At 37.8% G+C, this 18,569-nt stretch overlaps 1 protein-coding gene across 1 annotated transcript in view; it reads left to right on the top strand.

Moving 5' to 3' along the window:
* The window catches only part of LOC111514697 (photoreceptor-specific nuclear receptor), a 77,954-nt gene that overhangs the window by 36,820 nt on the left and 22,565 nt on the right, over positions 1-18,569 (top strand). The window contains exon 3 of the mRNA XM_074186265.1: positions 889-992. Within this exon, the coding sequence (XP_074042366.1) occupies positions 889-992 (104 nt within the window). The remainder of the gene's footprint in view (positions 1-888; positions 993-18,569) is intronic.

Below are 18,569 nucleotides of genomic sequence, written 5' to 3'. Positions count from 1 at the left end.
CTCAGTAACTGTCTATTGATTCAATGAAATGTATTCCATTGATCACGTGTTTATATGAACGCCACCGATGGGATCGATAAGACCTACCCCATAGATAGAAACTATCTATCTATGGGATCGATAAAATATATCCTACTGTACCTCTTTCAATATATCTTCAATACATTTAATCTATGGGATCGTCATGGGATCGATATAATATATCCCATGAATGACGTCTTAGTGAGGACGTCGTCTATGGAATCGATATAAACCATCTATTTATGGATTCAATGAAATGTATCCCATTGAGGACGTGTTTATACGAACGCCATCGATAGGATAAAAATCTATATATTTATGGGATCGAAGGAAGATATCACATAGATAACGTCTTTATATGGGCATCATCTATGGGATCGATATAATCTATCCCATAGATGACATTGTGGGATTGATATAATGGGATCGATAGAAGATATCACATAGATGACGTCTTTACACGGGCGTCATCTATGGGATTGATATAATCTATCCCATTATTAAGAGATTGATATAATCTATCCCATTATTATGAGATCGATAGAATCTATATATTTATGGGATCGATGGAATCTATATATCTATGGGATCGATAGAAAATATATATGTATGAGATCGATGGAAGATATCACAACGATAACGTCTTTGTTACGGCCGGCATCTATGTCTTTGTCTTTGCTCGAAGTGAGGATTGAAAGAGGTTCAGTTTTTTAATCAGTGACAAAAACTGCTGTTTTTGGGCTCTGATTTCAAATTTATGTATGATCTAATGTCAATGAAATTAGCAAACCATTTAAGCAGTTTGTTCATGCTACATAGACAGGATCAATTTTTCGAGAAACACTCCAATTTTTTTTCTGGTTTCAGGTGTCAAGCTGGTACTGGACGTTGCATCGTGGATAAAGCTCACAGAAATCAATGCCAAGCATGTCGTCTGAAGAAATGTCTTGCGATGGGGATGAATAAAGATGGTGAGTTGATCACTTTCGATGCAATTAAATTGATTAGCACGGCTTCCAAAATGTGTCTAACTAAAGAGGTTATTAAAAATAATACTGCTTATTCATTACATCAGAGTGGAGACACGCCTGAAGCCATTACATAGCAAAAGACGTTACGTTTTTGTAAAAAGTTTGATAAAAGTCTCATAATAAAGTGTATATTGAATTCATTAGATCAGTGATAGATGCAACAAAGGTAAGAACTGAATTATACTCATTTCAAATCTCATATGGGCTTGTATATGAGACCGCGGACAAGTACAATTATTGTTATGACAACAACAACGGAGGGAAATAGATCTGCCTTGCAAATCGAGAATGTATGGCTTAGAAATATTTCTGTATAACGAGGATGAATTCAGCTTGATGATATGAGTTTCATAGATATCAGGCAGATTTTTTTACTATCAGGAAACAGATTATGAAAACAAAGTAATAACCTTCACAATCGAAGTAATATGTGGCTACTACGTTGAAGATTGCATAAGTAGCTCCAGAGTATCGTAGTCAGTCCACATTACCAAACATACTACTACCCTACTATTTAACAAAAACGAAGACATCCGAATTTTTCAGCTGACTCCGTCTCTGCGCTTTCCCTCCAGTATATCGAATTAATGGGAGTTTGGGGGTGGGCCTTTGCGAGGCAAAGGATGAAAGTTAGGAAAGCGGAACGTCCTGAGAGAAGTGAGAAAGCCTCCGATGAACATTACAGAAACTGGCAAGTTCCTCAACGTGATCGTTCTCCGCATACTAAACAGCACAGATGCCTCGAATTCATCGGGGGAGTTTCTGCTTGCCGTACGGCACCGAAAAAATATATAGAGAATACTCTCTAGGGTTGGTGAGAAAACGATTACGACTGTCTTTCTGTTGGCAAGTGCTTGAATTTCTGAAGATACTGAGTAACAGGTTGATTTAGATGTATGCACTATTCAACTAGACTCAACAGACAATGTAATTGTTTATGGAGAATCAGAATCGTTCATTCCATCCAAAGACCCCGTTGGGTATTGACCAGAGGTGTCAAACTCAATTTGGCAGAGGTCCAGGTAAAATAAATAAAAAAATGTACTGAATTATTATAACATTTTATTTATTCAATTATACAGTGCATTTCTTTAATGGTCCTCATTTAATAATTTCCTGAAGACAAACACATTATCTAGAAATATTCCTTTTTATCTGCCATATGGCAGATAAAATTTTTTGTTTATAAAAATGTCAGTACGACAAAGAACATCATTGTTTACTTAGAATATTCTCATTTAATACGAAACAAAGAGTACGTGTGAACGATTGTTTCTCATCATATATAACAAATCAAACAGGAATACCACAAGGTAGTGTGCTTGGTCCCCTATTATTCATTTTCTAGAATGAGAAAGTAGAAAAATATCTGTAAACCAATAAAATGAAATTTAACGTTAAAAAAACAAAAGCAATGATAATTACTACTAAATTCAAATATAATCAAATAAATACAAGCAACATAAATATAAAAATTGAAGATGAACGTATAGAAATAGTAACATCAGTGAAGTATTTGGGATTTCAACTTGATAATTGCTTATCATTCGACAACCACTTCAAATATATTGAAAAAAAGATTGCAAAAAAATTATATTTTTTCTCAAGAATCGCCAATAACTTATCATCAGATATAAAAATTATGGTATATAAATCAATAATCCAACCCCATTTTGATTACTGTGCATCTATTTTATTCTCTTTTAATTTGAACAAATTGCAACAAATACAAAAACTACAAAATCGAGGAATGAGAATAATTTTAAAATGTAATAGGTATACACCAATTTCTACCATGCTATCTGCTCTACAATGGCTCTCAATATCCAAAAGATTATTCTATTGTTCCATGGTTTTCATTTATAAAATATTAAATAAAATGACCCCACTATACTTGCTGTCATTTATAAATTTCAATAAGGACATTCATCACCATTCTACTAGGCAAACATATAAATAGAACAAATACAAGAAATAGTAGAAGCAGTTTATTTTTTTGTAAGGTTTTGTCCGATTCAATGATTTACCTGATTCAATGAAATCTACTCTATCATTAAAGATTTTCAAGAGCGAACTGTTAAAATATATTCATGATGGAAATTGAAAAATTCAGTTTGTTCAGTTCAAATTATGTATGTATATAAAGTTGTATTATTTATATAAATTTTGTTGAAAAAATAAAAGGGGTAGGGCATTAAAGAAATGCACTGTATAATATACGGTTGTTGAGAATCATATCTCACAATCACTGATCTTCACAATCACTATTTCGCAGTACAACTAGAATCCTTCTCCGACCGTATCGCTTCGATTACTCGACTCCACAGACTCACGCTGCGCTGACGCACTCCTTTTATATCGATAAGGTTCTAGTCTAGACTCGAAGCGCATGGAAGATTTTATTATTCTCAACAAAAATAATAGGATCAGTTTGTTTGCTAAGAGAAGGCGTTACTGTCTATGATTGAGTTGTTCACTAGAACTAAATAGGTATCTAACTAACACTCTCTTGCTTGTCTAGGCACGCGCTGCCCTTGAAATTACTGATAAATTCAGTGTGCGCATTTTTAAACTTCCGTATAGAAATCGAGTGAAATCTAAAAGCTCTTGAAAACATGATTCTCCTTTCTGTGACACATTGCGATCGCAGGCCGTAGTGATACGTGGCGTGGCATGGTGGAAGTATTCTTCTTGACGTATCAACTGACGTCATCAGTTGAAAATGACTGCCGCAGTTGCAGTTGAAACGTTTGGGGATTATAACCAAAGAAGACCACGGCAAAACCCGCAAACCAAGCAAAACTTCAGGTTATTATCACGCATAAACTTCTCAGGAGAACTTCATTAGACCTTAGCAGATTCTCTGTAGATTTGACTTTGTTTATTTTTCAGATCGTGGAAGATTGAGTATCTAAAAACTCCAAGGAACATTAACAAGAAGCGAGATATTCCAAAATTGTTAAAATTTTATTGTCCTGTTTCACTTTCAACACTGTGTTTCATAAAGCGTGTTTTGTGTAACACCAAGTTTGCCCAACATATCCGCGTCACAAACATGGCCACTAACGAATAAACAACCGACACAGCTCGAAACCCAGGGCAATCGCGATCGTGCCAACCGGGAAAAACAAAGACAAAGCGACATAGGTAACGTCATTTCGCGTCGCACCAAATCACATTAGCAATGGAAGCGTATGCTTTATCATGACGTAATTTTCGAATAAACGAAGCCAATCACGGAATATAAAGCAGGCCGTCGGCGGATGAGAAGCGTCTCGACGCTGCCGCCCCCGGGAAAGCAACTTTCAGGACACCGTCCTTTGCCAGAAGGAACTCTTCCAATTACGGAATCGGGTTCGGTTGGAGTTTAGTTTGAGGAATTCACAGAAAGCAGCTCGCGTTGGAGTTGCGATGAGTTTGTTCGTATATGGAAATTTGATTTAATGGGATCGGAGTTTTTAGTTTGCGGAAAACTAAAAGTATCACTTTCTTTTTACAAGTAAAAGCTGAGGTTTTGCACTGAGGAGGGCTTCATTTAGAGTATGAGTATGTCAATGAGGATTTCTGAACGAGATGTAGTGAGAAATTCAATGATTATTTCAATAATGTGGCTTCTTATTCATTCTGATGGTGATTTTTTCAATGAAATCGAACTTTTCTTCAGTGTACCTGAAACCGACTAATTCTAGAGTTTACAGAAGTAATTGATCAGCTGAATTCAAGAAAAACTTTTAAATTTCATGATACGAGTATAAACATTAAAATAGAAAACGAAATATTTTATAAGAATTAGTTTTTGGGAAAAAAAGCTTTTGCGCTTTCTGTTTCTATATCATTGAATACTATTTTCCATTCAGTAAAGTTGGTAGAAACATATATTTTACAAGTAAAAAGACGTAAAGATTATTAATAGGTATAAATAGATATAAGGACGAATAAGAAGAAAATTACCAATTTTAGTTTAGCAGAATATATCGAAAATGATAATTAGGCATCTATCACATACTTTTTTAATATTTTTCAATCATTGAAGTTGGAAGAAAAATTCATTTCACAAGTAAAAGTGCCTGAACTGTGTCAATAGATATTGGTCCAGGTGAAATGAAAATTACTAATTTCAGATAGATAGATATGCCTTATATATTCTATTTGGGAATGCGTCGTCATTAAAGCTTTCTATATCCTCTGTTGGCTATGGTGGATAAGTCGTTAAGATTGTCCTGGTTGTCACTTTCTCACATATCTTTCTCCATTCTTCCCCATTTCTTGCTATTTCTCTTAATCCAGTCCCTTTCATGTCTTCTTCCATCTCTTTTGTCCAGCTAGATCTAGGTCTACCTCTTCTTTTTCTTTCCGCTGGTTTCCCATCCTCCATCATTCTTACCACATTATCTTCTTTCATTATCCATATGTGTCCCTACCATCTGGCTCTTTGTTTCTTGATTCCTGATGAGACTATATCCCTTCCACATTTTCCCGCAATTTCCCTGTTTGTTCTTCATCTCTATTCATTTATATCAACTCCAATTGGCCCCATTATTGTTTGCCGTATTCTTCTTTCTGCCACCTTTGCCTTCTTCATCTTTTTTAGTCATTGACATTGTCTTTTGCTGTGTACATTATTGACGGTGAAATTAAAGATAATATCACATACTCGGATCAAATACCCGGAAAAACCAGTTCAGCATAGTCCTATCCGTGAAAACTTCAGATTTAACATATATATATATATATATATATATATATATATATATATATATATATATATATATATATATATATATATATATACATTCGATCGCTTCAAAAACACTTCAATTATTTTCTTTGAAAGCTTCTGATAATTCCTCTTCCATATTTGCTGTTTCACTATCACTGTCGTCATTTAAATCAATAATGAATTTATTTCCACCATTAATATGAAAGTGTCCAATCTCTATATAGTCTTTAGAAACTAGAATTACTTTAATTACTTTAATTAAATTATTTTGCCCACTGACTATATGTCATAGTTTTTTTATCCGATTCTGAAGAGTTTTGTCACAGCAGATCACGTTATGGCCGGGAGTATTCAATTTCTTTCTTATGATTTCAGTTGTAGGAATCTCATTGCTTTTGCAACAGTCTTATGTTGTTTTCTTCAAAGATTTTATTAGATGAACATCTAAAGGTTTTGATAATCTCGTATCACATCGCGTCTTGCGTTCATAAGGTTTGTTTTTGACTATTTTACGTACAGTTGAGAAAGGAATTCCGGTCAAACTTGATGTTGCTCGTAATAGTTTGTTTCCCTAGAGACCAAACTTGAGATGTAGATTCTTATATACATTGAAACATACTCTCTGTGCTTCAATATTCAAATGCATCGGAATCTTATTCACTGGTACCTCTTTTTATCGCATTGTTCACCATCGCTATTGGAATCACTACACTGGAAAAAGTCTGCGTTGTTATCATACTCGTTATTACTATTAGTACTTGTCCAAGGATCCCACATTTTAAACAAATAACAAAAATTTTAAGTAATTATAACTGCACCAATATCGAATTTCAACATTCAAATCACGATCAGTTCCTGAACTAAACATTGACGACACAACGGCGATACCCATCCCCACATTCTATTTGTCACCGTAACATGACTCCAAATTTAATTTTGTCACTCTTCAGCCAATCATAAAACTAGTTCGCAACGGCATTATTTCTCTGTATTGGTTTTTTTGGCCTTTGAGATGCCGATAGCTTTAAGTATTCACAATAAAGGTTATATAGCGTAATGTTCGATAACCGGCTACAAAAGCGTAAAGGGTGAGTTGATTTACTGGACAGAACGAAATAAAATATTTTTACGACAAAATGAAGATAATCCTGGTGAAAAATGTTTGCTGGGGGGTACATGTTCATCTACTGACTTCCACAACGTAAAACCGCCTCGTATTTTAATATCAACCGGCCAAATCTTTAGCATTTAACCACCGAAAAAAAAGTTGAACGTGACGTCGGAGCTTGTGAAATCTCCCGCCGCAGGGCGCCAATTTGCGTGCCAAATTACCCCTTTGGTGGTGTTTTTCGCGGTTATGGGACACGTGCGTTAATCCGAACGCATGCAAAACGTATGGAAAATAATTGAGCACTACGCTCGATGACGCCCGTTTTTCCTAAACTAGCGTGAAGAGATGAAAAGAAACTAGTTGCCGCTCATTCATGCGGATGAGAATAGTTTGAACGATCTTTCCGTTGTTATTCTAAGGGGCCATGCTGGTATAGTTCACAAGTGACTTATTTCAGGTCGCCTTTATAGAAAATTCTAATTGAGGCGTTATCCGACTTGTTATTTCACACAGAGTCATTTACAAAATTCACGATTTGAGCTAACAGATTGTTCAAAATTTACAAGCAATTCTACAGAAATCAAAATAAGTGTGAATTAATCAGAATCCGATGAAGTAGACCAGAGGTTGTCAAACTTAATTTGTCTACCGCCCACTTCTAGAATCAATTATTTTCTAGCGCCCCCCCAATTTTTTTTACTTCACTACATCTTGAGAATCACAATCGCAGTCATTATTTCAATAATTAAATTATGTGTGTCATGTGAAAATTAGACTTTCTGATGAGGGTAATGTAAAACACTATTTTGTAATATTAGGAAAACTTTTATTCGTGTTATTGAAACAAACATTTCAATTTGGATTAAAAGGATTCAACACCCAGTCCGGTTCAGGAAGACCTATGGGATCTGGTCGCGTCCAGGTGGGGGTCAGCTTTGCTAAGGCTGCATCCAAGGGTGCCAGCAGTACTGCAAAGCCCACCCTTTCTCAACCTGAACTCTCACCTCAGACGTAGGGGGTTTCAGACATCTGTGCCGCATTGGACCAGATGAAAAAATTGTTCCCCGTGCTACAGAACATGTTCACGGTGAATACCGAAGTGATAACCGGAACTGCCAATAAAATTGCGGTAAGTAGGTTGACCAACCAAGTCAAGCAGGCCATCATTGATCACCGGAACGAAAGGTGGGAGGAGCGAGTCACCCGCAGACTCAAGGTGAAGAAGACTACTCCCTCACCCATTCATGGAGAGCGCGGAGTGTGCTACTTCCCCGCCTATAGAGCGTTAGCCTTTGCCGACTTGGTGGAACGTCAGTTTCAACTTAACGTTGACGACAACGATGACATCGATCGCGATATGCTGCTGGAAGATCTGGTTCACCTCATCCTCAGGGAAGATGATGATGATAACATCCGTCCGGCTTCTGTGGAAGAGCTGAAGGGGTATATCAAGGCTGCAGAGGCCAAGAAAGCCCCGGGGGCCGATTCGATAACCAACAGGTTATTGACAACTGCGTCGAGAACCTTTTAAACATAATAACGGACGTTGACGGATAAGCTAGCTGAAAGAGTCATTCTGCAAAGGCTCAACGAATAAGTTGAGGACCGAAATGTTCTGCCTAACGAACAATTCGGATTCAGGAGGGACCACTCCACCGAGTTACAGGCTCTGAGACTGGTCGAAAATACCATCCAAGAGCTAAACCACAATCGTAAAGTTCACGTAGTCCTTTTGGACATTTCGAAGGCCTTTGACCGAGTTTGGCACGAAGGCCTTCTACATAAATTAGACGCGTTCCACCTGCCTTGGGGACTGACCCGGTGGATCGGGTCCTTCCAGAAAGACAGAACTTTTCAGGTCAGAGTAGAGGGCTCCCTCTCTGACAACAGAGAGATCCTCGCTGGGGTGCCACAGGGAGTTGTGCTATCTCCCACGTTATACTCGCTCTACACCAGCGACCTCCCGATGTACGAGCGTGTGAAGGTGTCTCTGTACGCCGTTGACACGGCTCCCATCTTCCATGGGTCGGGAGCTCGGGATCGTCTATATGCAACGTGAATTGGACGACCTTGAGCGCTGGTACCTTGAGTAGAAGATCCGAGTGAATCCAGTAAAAACTCAGGCGATAACAATGGGAAGAACAATATCTCCTCCGGCTAGGAAAGTAAGGGTCTCTGGAAGGGAGATCGACTGGCAAGCGCAGGTAAAGTACCTCGGCCTTGTAATAGACCGCAGGTTCACTTGGAACCCACACATTATAGACAGTCTGTACCCCCTGATCAACAGAAGATCCAAAATGAGTCTAAAAAATAAAATTACCATCTACAACACGAAGTTCAAGCCTGACATCATGTATGCTTCAGGCGTCTGGGGACAAGCGGCTCCGTTCTTCATTCTGGAGAGATTGCAAAGTAAGTTATTGAGGATGATTGTGATTGCTTCTTGATTCATGCGGAATGAAGCCATCCGCAGAGATTTGCAGCTACCTCACATTCGGCAGTCCATTCAGTCGAGGAATCAGCGAGTTTTTGATTGCGCAGAAACTCATGAAAATCCGTTAGTTAGGGAAGCTATAGATTATGCTGTAGACGACTCTCCCGATATAGAAGGCCCCGACACTCTGTCGCCATCTTACCATCAGTCATGACCCATTTGTCCCTCTGTACTGGTATAGCAAATAATGTGGAACAATAACAAATTGAGAAATAAACAATATTCTAATTAGAACACCTAATACGTGCCAGGACAGCTCTTTTCGATGTATGCCGATCTTATGTTATTAAAACATTATGTAACATTGAGATAGGGAAGGATTACGACGAGGATCATGTAATTGAAACAAGGTAGATCAATTTGAGTTATTCTGAATAGAGGAAGTTTTTCTACGAAGTCGTTTCATTCCGTTCCTTATAAATGAACCTGAAGTGAGTTTATTACATGGCGATCCTGCCAGGATGATTCCAGGATTACCACGTATGTTATTAACGGGTAGATACTGAGAAATAGAGACGAGTTGCATTTGACATCTTCCAACATGGGATCCACAGAGAGTAAAGAAGAAGTAATCATAAGCCAAGCCGGGAACAGTGGTGGAGTTTCAGCTAGCAATGGGTTCTCCGTTTCCGAAGTACTAGGCATAGTAGCTTTCGCCTGTTTCATTTTGGCACTCGGCGCATTTCTAATAAAGAGGTGCCAGAAATCATTAGAAAAGAAGATAAGAAGAGAGATAACGAGGAGTCAGGAGTTGGTATAGGCGTAAGGAGTGAGAAGAAAACGAATTTCATGGGTGGTTCACGCATTCCAAAGTGAAAACCAACAACAAGTAGAGTGGAAATTGGATGACACATGGAAAGACATTTTAAGGTCGTATTTATTTAGTATAAGTTTGTGTATCAATATATCGATTTATTTTCGTCTTTAGCGTAGCAAATGAGCATCATAGACTTATTTAGATACTCGTTTGAAGAACTCAAAGTTTTTAATAGGAATTTAAATAAAGATAGCAAAGAGAGGCGAGTCGATCTAAAAGCTATAAATCGCAAGTTTGAAGAATTAAATAGGATTGAATCAGAGTTAAATGAAGTGAAAAATAAATTCAATGCGGGCCCTAAAGATGCAGATATAATTCAAAAAGTTAAGTTATATGTTGAATCTTCAAACAAATTATTAGTCGATATTCGAAATACCTTAGAGACTAGATTAGCTAATATTACAGAAATTACTAGAAGTTTTACAATAATGGGTGAAAAATTTGATCTCAGAATAGCGTCAAGCTTATTGCCTATAACCGACAATTCGGAGGAATCTGTAAAACAGTTAATAGATGCCATTGAATTATACGATAGTCTTTTAGACGATAATGGAAAAATAACACTAACAAACTATGTCCTTAAAACTAGATTGTCACAAAGTGCAAAGATGAGATTAGAGTCGTCATATCCGTCTAATACTGATTTAATTAAAGACATCAAAACACACTTGTTGACAAAGCATTCTGCCGCAAGTTTATCAGTTGAATTACATAACGCAAAACAAAAACATAAATCAGTGAATGAATTTGGTAAATCAATCGAGGAATTACTGGTCGATTTGACAATAGCGCAAGCCGATGGAAATGTCGAGGCAATGAAAATTCTTAAAGTTGCGAACGAAAAACTGGCAATTCATGCTTTCGCGAACGGACTGCGAAGTCACGATCTGGGAACTGTCATAAAAGCTAGGAACTATAGCGCTTTGAAAGATGCTATAACGGGAGCTGTAGATGAGGAATGTACGGGAGGTGCAACCTCTTCTTCGCAGGTGTTTCACATGCGAGGGAACTCAAAACTTAATAATTTCAACCGTACGAGTCGAGGATTTCAGCAGAATAATAGGGGAAGACCAAATTTCAGTACCGGACAATTCAATAACTCACAATCGAATAAGATCAGAGGAAGTAGTTTGCATAGTAAAAATAATTTTAGGGGTCGAAACCAGGGACATTTTCGCGGAAATTTTAGAGGGCGTTGGAATAATCACAACAACCAAACTTTCAGTCCATCTCGAAGAGGGTTTTTTATGGAAAACGCTCAGGATGCTGAATTAAACAACCCTTCCCCGCAAGCTAATCAGTTTTTTCGGTCGAGTCAGTGAGAATGTAGGTGATTATAAGGTTTTAAGTATGAATGGTCTTAATTATGTATGTATGAAAAACGGAAAAAGTGAGTTGAAATTTTTATTGGATACGGGTGCTTCGGTAAGCGTAATTTTTACATCATGTATAAATAAAAATCAGTTTGTTGATACGACAAATAGAATCAAAATAAACGGCATAGCGGGTTTTGTCTTCACGCAAGGCTCGGCTAATATTACATTAGAACTATCTGACGTTAAGATAGGTCACGAATTTCATGTGGTGAATGACTTTGGTAGTGATATGAATGGTGTTATTGGGTCAGATTTCTTTGTCAAGCACTCTGCAATATTAAACTACGAATTATGCACATTCTCTATATATATAAACAATCGGAAACTGTCGATTCCACTGCAATCCAAGTATGAAAATTATATAACGATTCCACCAAGGTGCGAAATTATTAAATATTTGCAAGTACATAACTCAGATGATTGTATTATCATACCAGAAGAAATTTCAGAAGGTGTTTATACTGCGGGAATTATCGCAAAGCCTCACAACCACATTATACCTGTTAAAATTCTGAATATTACGGATAAAGAGGTACACTTGAAAAATTTTAGGCCCAAAACTGAAAATATTTCAGAATTTGATGTTCATACTTTTGGAAACACACACTTTTCAGTTGAGCGTATAGATAAGTTACTCAACTCCATAAATACCAAAGGTCTTAATAAGCAGGAAAAAATAGCTATTGATAAAATCTGTGCAAAATATGCGGACGTATTTCGCTTTGAAAATGACCCACTGACGGTGACAAATGTCTGTAAACAGACCATACATTTAAAAAAGGATGCCATTCCGGTATACGTAAAACCATACCGGTTACCGCATTCGCAGAAAGCGGAAATAAATAAACAAATTGACAACATGCTGTCAGAAGGAATTATAGAGGAAACAAGGTCCGAATGGTCGGCACCATTGTTAATAGTACCGAAAAAAGAGGATAGTAAGGGTAATAAACAATGGAGGATAGTTATCGATTACCGTCTGTTGAATAAACGCATTGAGGATGACAAATTTCCATTACCTTGCATAGATGAAATTTTAGACTCACTCTCCGGAGCGATGTACTTCTCACATCTTGACTTATCTCAGGGCTATTATCAGGTTGAATTGGATGCAACATCTAGAGTTTACACAAGTTTCACAACCGATAAAGGTCAGTATCAAATGACGAGATTACCGATGGGGTTGAAACTGAGTCCAAGTGCTTTCTCTCGAGCGATGACCATAGCAATGTCAGGGTTAAATTATGAGAGATGTTTCATTTATTTGGACGATTTGATAGTTTTCGGGAATAATTTGGAAGTTCATAATCGGAATTTGGTAAAAACTTTGCAGCGATTGAGACAGGTCAATTTAAAACTAAATCCTTACAAATGCGAATTCTTGAAAAAACAGATATTGTATCTGGGTCACGTGATTTCATCTGAAGGAATATCTCCAGATTTTGAAAAAATACGTGTTATACAGCAATTTCCGGTTCCAAAAGACTCGAATGAAACTAAACGGTTTGTAGCATTTGCGAACTATTATAGGAAGTTCATTCAGAATTTCGCGGATATCGCAGCACCGCTTAACAGATTGTCAAAAAAGGGTGTAGTATTCGCTTGGAGCGAAGAATGTCAAAAAGCATTCGAAACGCTAAAGCAGGCGCTGGTACAACCACCAATTCTCGCATATCCTGATTTTTCGGAATCAAACGTTTTTAAATTACGTACCGATGCCTCAAATTTGGCTATCGGAGCAGTTCTGTCAAATTCAGATGATAAGCCGGTGGCGTTCGCCAGCAGATCGCTGAATAAAGCTGAAGTCAACTATTGTGTGATAGAGAAAGAATTACTTGCTATTTGTTGGAGTGTGAAAAAATTTCGTCCTTATCTTTACGGGAAAAAGTTCATTATCCTTACAGACCATAAACCATTATTATATCTTTTCGGTATGACGAATCCTTCAAGTAGACTAACGAAATTTAGGTTAACACTAGAAGAATATGATTTTACAATAAGTTATGTTAAAGGAAAAGATAATGTAACGGCTGATGCATTAAGTCGTATAAAAATTGACTCCGACGAACTGAAAGAAATGTCAGTTAATTCCTGTCAAGTCATGAATGTCGTGACAAGGGCACAAACGAAGAAATTGGGCAACAATTCACGGGAAAAGTCCAATATCTCTTTCGATAACAGGCCTGATCATCCTGGTGTCGTAGAATTATTGAAACCACCTAAAGAATTTGTTCAGTTGTATCCTTTGTCGAAAGTTGAGTTTCAAAGAAAAAAACGTTCTGAGTGTAAAATAAAAGGGAATATATTATATGATGAAAAGGCAAATACTATTTATATGAATCAGGATGAATCTCGATCAGCGACTGCATTCGGTGCATCGTTGAGAGACCTGAAGGAAGTTTGCCAAGAATATGGAATTCCAGAATTAGTTATAGTAAAAGAAGATAGATGCGCATCGTTATTAAAAAACATTTTGGAAATTCCCAATGAAATTCGAAAGGCAGGTATAAAAATAAATATAATAAAAGCTCAGCAACACATAACTAGGAAGGAAACCCAGCAATTAATTTTGAACGATTACCACATGTTACCAACGGGAGGGCATGCTGGAATTAATCGCATGTATAACAATATTAGAAAACTTTACTTTTGGTCTGGTCTCCGAAAGGATATCGAAAATTTTGTAAAACGTTGTGATGACTGTCAGAGATATAAGTACTCAAGACCGCATCGGCAACCAATGAAAATAACCACAACGGCTACCTCAGCGTTTCAGAAAGTTTTTCTTGACTTGGTGGGCCCTTTAGACCAAGACAGGGAAAATAACCGATACATTTTGACGTTGCAATGTGAGTTAACAAAATTCGTAGAAGGGTATCCATTAGAAAATAAAGAGGCAGTAACAGTCGCGAAATCATTCGTAGAAAATTTTATTTTACGATTTGGTATTCCAGAACAAGTTGTGACAGACAGAGGCACTGAATTTCTAGCGTCGACCTTCAAAGAGTCGTGCAAACTGCTAAAAATCGAACAGCTGAATTCAACGGCGTATCATCACGAAACCATTGGAGCATTGGAAAACACACATAAAAATCTAGGTGATTATTTACGCATACATGCATCAGAGCATCCAGACACCTGGAGCTCATGGATACCATATTGGTGTTTTGCATATAATAATACAGTGCATACGGAAACTCGGTATAGTCCATACGAATTGGTTTTCGGCAAAATGAGTCGAGTACCATCGAGCATTGCTACACAAGTCGACCCTGTATATAATTTCGATGATTACCCAATTCAGTTAAAATTTAGATTGCAAACAGCTTGGAATGACGCGAGAAATAATTTAATGGTATCAAAATCGTTACGAAAACAAAAACTAGATATTAAAATTAATCCTGTTAATGTTAGGATAGGTGATAAGATATTAGTAAGGAACACATCTTCAAATAAGTATGATCCTATCTTCAAAGGTCCTTATATTATAGTAGAAGATAAAGATCCAAATGTTGTAGTTAGAATAGATAATAAGCTGGTAGAAATACACAAAAATAGGACAAAATTGTTTATTGAATGAAAAAAAAAAAATATTGTTTAAAATTTTTTTTTTTCGTCATCGGGGGAGATGTACTGGTATAGCAAATAATGTGGAACAATAACAAATTGAGAAATAAACAATATTCTAATTAGAACACCTAATACGTGCCAGGACAGCTCTTTTCGATGTATGCCGATCTTATGTTATTAAAACATTATGTAACATTGAGATAGGGAAGGATTACGACGAGGATCATGTAATTGAAACAAGGTAGATCAATTTGAGTTATTCTGAATAGAGGAAGTTTTTCTACGAAGTCGTTTCATTCCGTTCCTTATAAATGAACCTGAAGTGAGTTTATTACACCTCTGACAAAACATCAGTTGGAAGGGTAAGGGAGCCAGGCTCCAATCTGTTCACGACTACAAACCCAGTCCGGTATTTCCATTTTAAAATGCCCTGGAAACGTTCTGCGAAATCACTGTGGGGGTTCTCTAAATGTTGGGAGTAAACAAGTAAGTCGTCGATGTTGAAGGAATCTGCTGATAAGTTAGGGAAGTTGCGTACGCAATATCATTCTTTGAAGTGATGAGGTTGTCGTGCAATTTTTTGCCTTTGTTTTCCAAGAACTCTATTACAGAGTCAAATAGATTGTAGAATCGAGTCAGACAGTTACCTCTTGATAACCAACGCACTTTTGCGGCCATTCAGCTGTCGGCACGATTCCTTACAGCTTAGTTTGGGTAGGCTGGTCCACAGTGGCATGTTCTGCAAAGGCTTTTGGGGAGTTTTAGTTCCCCTCACCTTACTTATTTCTGCCACTGACCAGGAGCCCGGCGACCCCGTCCGTAAGGCCAAATTGGCTTTCCGGACAGGGTCTCCAGTCCGATGGTCGTTCTCCTATCTGTCACCTGGCGACGCTCTCGATAGGTAGCCCAACCCACGGGCAGAGTAAAACGCCTAACACTTTTTGGACAGGTTACCAATTTGGGGGAAGCATTGCTGAAAGAAGCGTATGGAGTTAAAACGAGACTATGTTGGAAAATGAAAAAAAAAACTGTAAAAAAATGTCTTGTATCTTTGTTAGGTCGGAAACTTTACAGACCTCCCTCGTATATCTATTCCCATTAATGTAGCTGGAAAGTTCCAAACAAAGCACCGACTGTAAAAAATACCTACCAAAATGACAGTTCACGCATAGAAAAGCAGGTTTCTTACTGCGGCGAAAAAAACAATTTCCATTACGGCTCGTTTCCGATCCTTCCACTCCAAAAACGCATCGTAATCAAACATTGTCAATCAAAGTCGGCCGGATAGGCGACTCCGGTTGAAAAATCCGGATATCGCGTCACGCCCGTGACAGATTGTCGCCGGCATAGAGCCCTGGAGGCACATGAGCAGGCGTCTGCTGTAACAAACAGCCATAGCCGGGTTTTCGGAGACGCTGATTAATGGGATACAAAGCCGGTTAATTCCCACCAAACGCTCTGCCAAAACTCCCGGATGGCCGCTTAGACTGTGACAGAACGCGGAGCACAGGGTCGGACTGGCGGGAATGTAGGATTTTAAACTTTAGCCATGATTGTGCTAACTGCTGTGAGATGTTTTTATCTAGAGAATCAAGTGGGTTTTTCTCAATGGGGAATTCAAAATGAGCGATACTCCCCCTGGTGTCGGTGTTGTTGAATAGAGATAATTACATTGTTTATTTCAGCTATTGATGAGGGTTTATTATTGTCGCTGCTGTATTCATTTTTCTATTGAAGTGGTGAAGAGTTTGTAGAATATAACTTTTTCTCGATTTGACTATGACCTTTTTAGAGTTAAGTTGAAACTATCAATACTATATGTCATACCTCACATCAATTTCCATTACTTTTTGCGAAAAAGTTATCTTAAAGTTGTAGTGGAAACTAGTTTAGGATTGAGGAAGTATGTTAATATAACCATATATTTTGAAAACTTACTAATAAAATATAAATAACTGATTAGTATTCAATACAACAGAATCAAAATATAAAAATCTACTAAAACCAACAAAAAACCGTAAAAAACTCGATCAAAACGATGAGATATGGACCATTATTTAGGTCAGTGGGAGATGACCGTTTGGCAGGAGTTGGCCATTTTTCCCTTGATGATGGGTTTCCATATGTTGCGTATCTCTACGCTAGCTTGGCTGAATACGTTGTTGGACAGCATGTATGCGGCTTCCTTGAATTTTCTCCTACACCAATGTTCCTTTCTGTGCAAGATCTCAGCTAGGGACATCTCGATGTTGTGTTGATGGGTCCAAACATGGTCTGCTATTCCTGATTTGCTGGTTTCCCCTCGCTGTGTGTGTTTCTTGTGCTCGGCAATGCGAACATTCAATGGCCGCACTCACAGGGTATCCGGTAAATGCAATTCTTGGAATGGCAGTCCGCGTTTGGTGGCCTGGTTTTTATGAGGCTCCTACGGATAGTGTTACCGGATCTGAAGCAGGTTCTGATGTTGTACTTGGAACCAATTCTTCTTATCCTCTCCGATAATCCTCTGATGTAGGGAAGTGCAAGCACTGGTTGAGACGGCTCCTCTTCCTTGCGAGGATCCTGCTGTCTTTTAGCCAAAGTCTTTTCTACCATCGCTTTGGAGTAAACATTCCGTTGTAGATCATTTTTGATGAAGCGTCATACCTCAATCAACAATTGTAGTAGACGTGGAACGCATCGGTTACGCCATGTTGGCCACTTTGCCGTTGTGGTACACGACGACGAATAGTTTGTACTGCTTTCCTTCTGGCGACTATGTTTTCGACGAAACTACTATCGAATCAATTTGCAAGTCGAATTCAAATTCCAAAGCCTTGATAATCTTCTTGCGACCGCCGTGGCTATAATCAAAATACATCAAATGCAATGTGAGGATAACGGAGGGTTTGCAAAGTAGTACCTGTTTCCACGGTTTCACCTGGTCATTAGTTTTCGACGAAATCATTTCCAATAATCTATTTTTGGAGACGAATACCTCAAGTGCTTTCATGACAGTCTCCACTTTTCCATCCAATGATGAGAGGTAGCGTGAGGAAGAAGGGGCTGGAAATTCTCAGTAATGTGATCTCCAGTACGACGTACGCTTGACTTTAGTTGCCCCTCAAAGATGTAGATATTGTAGATGAACGAAAGTCCTAAATAAATATGGTGGAAATCAGGAAATTTTTGTCCACTATTGCGGCCATTTTATATGACTGAAAAACTTTTAACAAACAAGTTTTCAATACTAATCTAACATTCAAATTGAACTAAGATAAACAGCGAAGTACCGCAAGGAATCATTCCGGGTCCTCTGTATTGTATTATGTATACTACCGACATTATCAAATCAAGTACTAATATTCAAACAGATCACATAGAAGTGATAATTAGTTTCTTTTCCAATGATATGTATCTAGTACAGTGGTTCCTAATCTTTTCAATGCC

Source organism: Leptinotarsa decemlineata, unplaced genomic scaffold (genome assembly GCF_025532065.1).
Source record: "Leptinotarsa decemlineata unplaced genomic scaffold, Ldec_3_MD MMD2_tig00078422_RagTag_RagTag, whole genome shotgun sequence".
Lineage (NCBI taxonomy): Eukaryota > Metazoa > Arthropoda > Insecta > Coleoptera > Chrysomelidae > Leptinotarsa > Leptinotarsa decemlineata.
This window is presented reverse-complemented; position numbering and strand designations above follow the sequence as displayed.